Below are 8,758 nucleotides of genomic sequence, written 5' to 3'. Positions count from 1 at the left end.
ACTATATGATCGCAGCTTTCTGTCAAAGTTCTCAGAATTTTCTCAATCATCACCAGCTCAGTTATCACTTCTCCATTTGCTTTCATTTGATTAGTTACTTCCTGCACTCGATTGAAAAAATCAACAACATTTTTGTTCTCCTCCATTTGTAGCAACTCACTCTTTCTTCTTAACATTTGAAGCTTGATCTTCTTGGTCTTTTCACCACATGTGTAATATTTCACCAAGATATCCCATGCCTCTTTTGATGTAGATACCTTTGAGATCCTTTCAAAATTGTTTGCATCTACACTTTGCTGGATGTAAAACAAAGCCTTGCTGTCCCTCTTCTTGCAATATTTGAAAGCTGCCTGCTGCCTTTCTATAGGATTTGTTCCAATTTGTTCATAGCCATCTTACACAATTTCAAACACTTCTTAAGCTCCTAATAATGGCCTCATTGACGCAAACCACCTTTCCCAATTTTTCCCATCAAGGATTGGCAGGTTTGATGGAAAATTCCCAACTCCATTCATGATTCCTTTCTTTCACGCACATTTGTATTTCCCAAACTTTAAATTCCTCACACTAGTGTTTCCCAAGACTTAAAACCCAACCTCTTGATGCCAATTGGTGGAACACAATTTAGAAAGAATAGTGTAGTAACTCCATTTTTTCCGGCCAAATTATATATACAAAAAATAAAAATGAAACAATTAAAATAAAATTAATAAGTCTTGAGGTTGTCTTGTCAAATTACATCATCAAATTACAATTTTAAGTGTTAACCCATCCAAACCCAAATTCTTGCTTCTGCAGCTCTCAGCTTCCTGCCTCAGCTTTCTTGTAATTGAAAATATAAATATAAGTTTGTAATTAATTGAAAAAAATGATAATTTTGATACATGGCAAAAAATGATATGTAATGAATTATGAAAAGTCAACTCCCTTTGCCCTTAACCATTTTACACATGATACATAGCAAATAGATAAACTTTTGAGTTTGAAGTAGGAAAAACTAAAAGACAAATGTGGTTGAATCATGTACAAAATTAACCAAATCTGCAAATAAAAAATGCTCTTTAGTCCAACAAACCAACTATGTCCAACAAATGAACATGATCAGATAAAAATAAATAGGCTAAAACCGTGAATGGATCAAATGTGTAGAAAAATCAGATTATGAGCAAAAGAAACTAAGCATCAAACAGAAAATTAATAGGGAAGTAAAGGCAGAACAAGAAAACAACTAAACATTTGAAAAAACTCTATCAATACATCTTTATTTGTTTTCATAAGGGGATATGAGATTAACTCTACTTATATATATAAAAAAAAAACACATGCAAAGAAGGAGAAGGGGAAGAAATTAGAGACAATATCAGTAACAAACAACAAACATAAAACGTCAAGGTATTTTTTTTCTCCTGTACAATAAATTTGTTGTTCTTTATCTTCATCATACAATCATTCTTTTGTTTAAAAGAAAATGTAGAATTTTTATTTGTAAGAGCAAAGATTAAGATAACATAATGAGCGAAACATAAAAAATAAGACTAAAAATACGAACCTATGATGATGTCGTCCTTGCCGTCGCTACCATCGCTGGAAAACCGACCACAATTACCACCAACATTAAGCATATATCTATACAGAGAAAGACACCCACACATTTAACAATAATTCTTTCTTTATTGAAACAAAAAACACCTTTTGAGTAGATGAATAAATTAACAATAGCTGGAGAAGATGATTAGTTATTTTTTCAAAATCTTTGAAATGAATAACGGTAGTAGTAGGAAAGAAATAGAAAAGTAAGACTCAATTTTTTTTAATATAATTTTAACATGTTAAGAGTGAGTTTTAAAAATCTGTCTTTGAGTTGTTTTACAGCCTAGGTACCGTGTAAGCTTTAAAAATATTTGTTTTTTTATAGCGTGCTCTAGGTATGCCAAGATAGCGTGCTCTATCTTGTTTTACAGCCTCTATGCAATGCAACATAATAAATACGTAAATGCATCCCTTCAACACATAAAATCCAGTGACTTAAAATAGTTGTTGGTAACAATAAATAGAGTACAAATGAATTGAATGGATGCATTTATGAGAGGGAAATATGTGAGGCATGTGATATCACTTCAATATATAATCGTCTAGCTATAAGATTCAATTTTCAAAGTCTTTATGAATCAATTCTTTTAATACTATCTAATGTCTATCTACAATCGCGATTGTTGACCTAAAATTTGTAAACTTCAATTAGGTCCCCCAACTAACATAAACTATAATATTAAATCATAAATAGGGGTAATTTCGTAACTTCTTAGTATGGTCACATTACTCAACTTTAATATGCAATGTTGTGTTTGTTTTGACCGATCTAACTTTATATTCATTTTTTTTAACTTTTTTAATTGCTAATTTATTTCGTAGGATCGTCTAAAAAATATTTAATAATCAACATCAAATTTTAATTCTTAAAAAAAAAACTAAATAAAAAATATAATCAGATATTAAAAGAATGTGATTTTTTTTTTTTTAAATTTTTTTTTAGTTGTTAGGACATAAGTTGTGACATCTTGTAGTCCTAAAACTCAATTTGGTAAGCAAATTAATCAATAAAATATTTTTAAAAAGATTAATTTGATGAGACATCTTTTTATTCTGAGTTTTTGAGACACAAGTTGTACAGCTTGATAGTCCTAAAACTCGTTTTTCAAAATAATTATTCAATTTAAACAAGTTCATTTTATTTCGTCAAAACTTTTTTTTATAACAAAACAAATTTTCTTTAAAAAAAAATCAACGCATTCACATTTTATAAATAAGAACTACGTAGCTTTGATTTCTCTATCGCACCAGGAGATACGTAAGAGCAAAATCACATTCTTGTCAAACACATTAATAAAAATTTCTTTTTTTGTCATTTATTTCTTAAGCACACATTTTTTCCAAAATCATATTAAAAAAAAAAAATTGTTATTCATATTTAATAATTAGGAGAAATTACATGCAATCGTGTTTTTAACGGATGCCGTAGGATGCTAATACCTTCCCTACGCATAATCGATTCCTGAAATCAAAATTTGGTTTCAAATACTATTTTTTTATTTTATTTTATTTTTTTCTTTCTATTTTTTAAGTATTTCCCTATATTTTCCCTATTTTAAAATAAATTTTGGTGGCGACTCAATTGAATTCGAGAAACACTTTAAATTTTAGGTTGCAAAAAATAGGAAAACTGAAAGTATATTGAATTGGATTGAATTGAATCCTTTTATATAGTTACTTGTTGTGCAAGAAAAGTGCCCATCTTTTGTAAAAATATCAAACACTTTAAATAGTTGCATTTCAACTAACCAACTAACTTGTTTAACAAACTCTTAACCACCTTAACTGAATTGCCATGCTATTAGAATCATTTTGGATTAACCATAACTAACATGTGTTTGAGAGACACTAAAGTCATGACAATTAAAAAACTACGCATTGGAGCTTTAAAAAGTTAGAGCGAGAGAGTAATATTCCACAAAGCTGAAACAAAAATAATCTATGTGAATTTGTTTTTTTTAAGAAGTACAATGAAGTTGTTATTTATGGTGAAATAAAGGGAGCAAGCTCGTATAAAATAGAACTAAAAACCACACGTAAACTAACAAGCGACTTTCCTCGTGCATGCACTTTCGTGAACGATTCTAAAGCTAGAGTGAAAAGTTCAAAACCCTGAGATTAACAATCCACAACCTCAAAGCCCTATTAATCTCCTATGATTCTTGTTTCAATTCTCTTTCCCATCTTACATTAGAATTCTAGAATGTAATATCTTACATTTATCCTTTGATTTTTACTTAGTTTTTTTAGTAAAAAAAAAAAGAAAACTTTGAGTTTACCAAGATTCGAGTACACCAACGTAAGTTTCAACTTTAAACTTTTTTGCTTTGAGCAACACTTATTTTTTACAATCAAACTATATTTATTTCATTTTATCTATATTTAACACAAATAACTAGTTTTATAACGTGATTCGATCTTTTCATTTTATGCACAATTTATTTAAGAAAAAGGCGACAGGACATACAAATACAATTTACAACACAAAGTGAGTCACAATGATACATGGAAATGTGGGATCCCATCCAATCTTGCTACTGATTAGTAGGCCTCTGCATGGTTAGTTTTTTAAAATCAATATATAGATTTAGATTTATAACTAAATCTATAATTTGATCTAAAATCGGTTACAAAATCGATTGTAAAATTGATTATGGTTAAATAACCGAATTCTAGTTAAGCAAGTTTCGAAAAATTCAATTTTAAAATCGATTTTTTCTCAAAACCGATTTAAATATAATTATTTTTTAATATTTATTTAAAAAAAAATCATATATTGATTATTTAAAAAAATTGACTATTCATATTAAAAAATCGATTAATTTTACAAAATAAAATCCCAATAAAAAAGATACATCATCCATAGAACATTCAGAGTTCATGACGCTCAATCGACATACAAGCCATTAATGATTGAAACATGAGGTGTACAAATACTTGTTGTTGTAAGTCAAGAATAAGGCTATAAGTTAGAGTGTTGTCTCCATGGACACCCACCGTCAAAAGCATGCTCTAACACATCTTCTATTCGTTTTGCAACCAGTATCTGTTAACAAAGTCCAAAAAGGAAACGAGGATTTTGAGTTTCATTTCAGCAATTATAAGATATTATGGACCTGATTTAGCCGCATACGAATGTAGAAAACCAAATACAACACAGATGTACAGTATACTAGAAAACATATAAGTGAAAAGGGAAAAAGAGAATACTAGGAGCCATGCTCAGTTCTAGAACTGTCTAAGCAACGTTCTGCAAGCAGAATTACCTCCAAATTGGCAAGCACTGATGGTACTTCAACCAAGTCTTTCAGGTTCCTTTCAGGCAGGATAACTCTCTTGATACCATAACGATGGGCAGCTAATACCTGTGTGAGAGATCAACAAAAATAACATTATGTCACCTTGTACAACTTTAACCTTTTAAATTTGTCATTGTCAGTCTCAATGGAAAATGATTACATTCAGACATGATCAATGCATTTCAAAGCCAGGTACAGGTGGTGTGGCAGATTAACTCTCAAATACATTTTTATGTAGCATATTACCATTTGAAATGACAAAGTAGTTTCATATCATTCTTCCTGTTATTATTTTGGGTGTGGGGGATGGGGGTTGTTGAATACTTAAATATCAATCTTCATATCATCTGGTAGACATATCCTCAGTCATTGAAGTTCATAAGGAGGCCTTGAAACACAAAAGACACTCATTTTATGCGTGTCTATCCCAACACATAGTAAATCAATTGGGCATTGTAACATAGGTTATTCTAAGCTCTAATAACAACAACTAAGACATGTCTCACTCACTAGGTGATGTCAGTTGCATGAACACATTGCCAAAATAAGCAATAAAAAATTTCCCTTAGTTGGGTTCTTGCAAAATGGTAGTTATTATCATTGTGATCCAGGTGGTAGGGTTTATGACTGTCCGGGTCTCTACATGGCGATATGTAAAAAGAAAGTAGCTGCGAGATTCTACCAATTCGTGGAATTTATTAGTTTAGCGCATTTCACATAGTTCTTCACCATGTAGACAAGGTTAATGTTTAGGGGGAAGGGGGAGCATTCACAGGTTAGCTAAATGAGAGGATAGTTGGGAGGCTTAGTTTGTTGGACATAATTAGTTAACAGAAATAAGGCATGTCGCCTATAAAGATTTATAGAGTTGAGTATTTTGTAAATAGTATAGACTTGAATGATGGCCAATTTGGTATTAGAAGAGTCTAGAGCCTCCAAAATACTCTAGGATTTCATCCTGTAACAAGAGACTTTCCTTATTTTCTGCAATAATACAGTTTCATCATAATGCCCATAGTCCTGTCTCAGGAAGTTAACTAACAGGTCATGAAGAGATGAGTGTTTTACCTTATCCTTGACACCACCAACAGGTAGAACTAGTCCATGCAATGTCATTTCTCCGGTCATAGCTGTATCTGATCTCACACGTTTCTGAGTGAAAAGTGAAACCAATGATGTGACTACAGTCACACCTGCCGAGGGCCCATCTTTAGGAACAGCATCCGCAGAAGAATGAATATGTACATCACAACCCTCCAAAAGATTAAATCCCATTGCAGCAGCCAGTCTAAGATCAGACGCCCTTGTCCTTACCTATTAATTCAATCCTTTAGTCAAAAAGGAAACTAATGATTCTTGATCCAAATCCATTTGTTGAGCATGCATAACAGTGGGATGGCAAATGTTCAATACAAACAAACATGACAGCCAATGTGCGGTGGCATGCATATCATTTCTGTTTGCAGTGAGACATATTTCAAGAACTTTTTCATTTTGTAAAAGACATAGTGACACCTCTAGATGATCTTATATGACTAGATGTGTAGTAGATTTTTTAAAAACAGCCATTACACCATTTACGCCCATGGTCCCAATAAAACATACAGAGGTGTCAATAAGAGTGAACCAATCAAGATGAAATATCATATATTCATATAATATAACCATTCGCTATTATAAATAATAGAAAACAAGAATAATTTTTTATAATTTTGAAACTCCAAATAAAGATAACATTTTACAACCGTGCAAGTCTATAGGTTAGGTGACACAAACAAAATAAGGTGTGGGCCCAAACTGAATAGTACCGCAGGCTAAGGGTGGCAATGGAGCTAGAGTACTATTACTACTACTATATTAATATAAAAAATAAGTAATTTATTTTATTTATAAAATATAGTTAATATAAAAGCACACACACCTCCTGCCATCATTACCTCGTGCATGAGGAGATGTACATAGATCATATGAATTAACAATGGCTTATCTATAAGCTAAAAAAATAAAACTGTAAGGGTGGTAGGGGACGAAAGTCCACTAGATATGATTGTTTACCCATGAGAGTGCTATCTGAGCTGATTCTTTGATTACATCACCAAGTTGTCCAGTGAGATGCAGTTTACCCTTCCCTACCATTGCTGTAGCCTCAACAAACTGAACTTCTCCGCCAAAAGCAGTCCAAACAAGCCCAACAGAGACCCCAGGGGAAGCCACACGCTCTGCAGTTTCTCTATCATCAAACCTTGGAGGCTGATAACAACAAATTGGGCATCAGTTCTACTGAACATATCATCAATTAAACTATGCATATATAGGATCTTTCATGATAATTTCACAATGAAGGAAAATCTTCACATGATGATGTTGTATATCAGATCCATATTGTAGAAGTGCATTACAACCAAGATTTAATTGCAATTCTTCACAATATCAGGGATCAGGATCACAGTGTGAACATAATTTTATTTTAAGCCTTGATTAAAACATTGTAATGGTAGTGTATATCAATTACCCCAAGAACTTTTTCAAGCATGGTTTCATCAACAACCAATGGGGTAGAAAGTCCTTGCACCCCTTTGTTTAATGAAACCACTTGTTCTTGCTCGACAACTCTTACTGCAGCAGCACGAGCCAGGGCAGCAAGATTCCTCTCCAAATTCCGCACACCAGCTTCCCTAGTATATCTCTGAATGACAATTTTCACCATCGCCTGCGTCAAAAGAATGCTAAATTAGATTTTTATACAACCAAATTGCCATGTCTAAAGCCTAGGAACCAATAAAGTTCCAAGATATGTGAAATTAATAGAGGAAATCATTTGTCTCGGTTTTCCTTTTTTTTTTAAATATGGATTTTTTGTTTGTTTTGTTTCACTTTAATTAAGATGGCACCCAAAATATTAGCACTTCCACCAAATGAGCAGAAACTTTGCATTTTTATGGATCTAATTCTAAATTTTTAGAAATTCAATACCTCAGGAATATGAATAAACTCATAACTCAATCCATGTTGGTCCAAAACTCTTGGAATCAAATGCTTCAAGGCTATTTGAAGTTTTTCCTCAGGTGTATATCCCTCGATCATTTCCATCCTATACAGAAGCGCTGGAGGAATAGGCTGCATCCTATTTGCTGTAGCCACAAAAACTACCTTTGATTGATCAAATGGAACATTGAAATAGCTAATTAAATGTTGAAAAATCAACCGATATCAAATTTGATTCTATTTTATTTTATATTATTAAGTTTATTTTTATTTTATGAGTATTACTATTGTAATTTCTTTTTCTATATAAACGGTTTAGGGTTGTAATAATAAAATATGAAAGTATTTTGTCTTTTACTTTCTTTATGGTATCAAGAGGTTTTGGTTAGGATTCCACAACCAATAGGGTTTGGGGATCCAAAACTAAAAGGGTTCAACCTCCGACCTTGTGACGATGTGACCAACTACACTAAAGGGTTGACCCGACCTATTTTTTATCTACCTACGGACACACAATACCCCATGGAAGGCAACCCTTATGGGTAGTGGCAACAACAACAATGATGGTTTGGGTGAAAAATCAGTAGTCAACAACGACGATGGTTTGGGTGTAAAATCAAAAATAGTCAACAACGTCAGCAATATTGGTTTAGGCAATGGCAACATCGGCTGAAGGTTGAAATCCAGAAACTCAATAGAAAAAATTATGTCCAATGGTCCCAAACTGCAAGATTGATACTAGACGGTAAAGGAAAATATGGTTTCCTCATAGGAGAGGTGCAAATGCCTGCCACAACTGATCCGAATAACAAGTTTTGGAAATATGAGAACTCTGTTATTATTGTTTGGCAACTTAGTAATATGGAATCAACGATTAGAAAACC

General features: G+C 32.4%; 1 protein-coding gene and 1 long non-coding RNA gene across 2 annotated transcripts; both read right to left on the bottom strand.

Moving 5' to 3' along the window:
* Positions 1-681: 681 nt before the first annotated feature.
* LOC140921049 (uncharacterized) lies at positions 682-2,061 on the bottom strand. The gene is made up of 2 exons (XR_012163891.1): positions 1,550-2,061; positions 682-822 (listed from the first exon to the last, which is right to left on the bottom strand). It is a non-coding gene; the product is annotated as an uncharacterized lncRNA (long non-coding RNA).
* Positions 2,062-4,396: 2,335 nt separating this feature from the next.
* Positions 4,397-8,061, bottom strand: LOC101494632 (lon protease homolog 2, peroxisomal). Its single transcript, XM_012718171.3, has 6 exons — positions 7,863-8,061; positions 7,402-7,599; positions 6,945-7,139; positions 5,958-6,203; positions 4,857-4,955; positions 4,397-4,636 (listed from the first exon to the last, which is right to left on the bottom strand). Exons 1-6 carry the CDS (start codon positions 8,010-8,012, stop codon positions 4,553-4,555), a joined length of 972 nt encoding a protein of 323 aa, XP_012573625.1. The 5' UTR covers positions 8,013-8,061; the 3' UTR covers positions 4,397-4,552.
* Between the last annotated feature and the right edge of the window lie 697 nt (positions 8,062-8,758).

This window comes from Cicer arietinum, chromosome 7 (assembly GCF_000331145.2).
Source record: "Cicer arietinum cultivar CDC Frontier isolate Library 1 chromosome 7, Cicar.CDCFrontier_v2.0, whole genome shotgun sequence".
Classification (NCBI taxonomy): domain Eukaryota; kingdom Viridiplantae; phylum Streptophyta; class Magnoliopsida; order Fabales; family Fabaceae; genus Cicer; species Cicer arietinum.
This window is presented reverse-complemented; position numbering and strand designations above follow the sequence as displayed.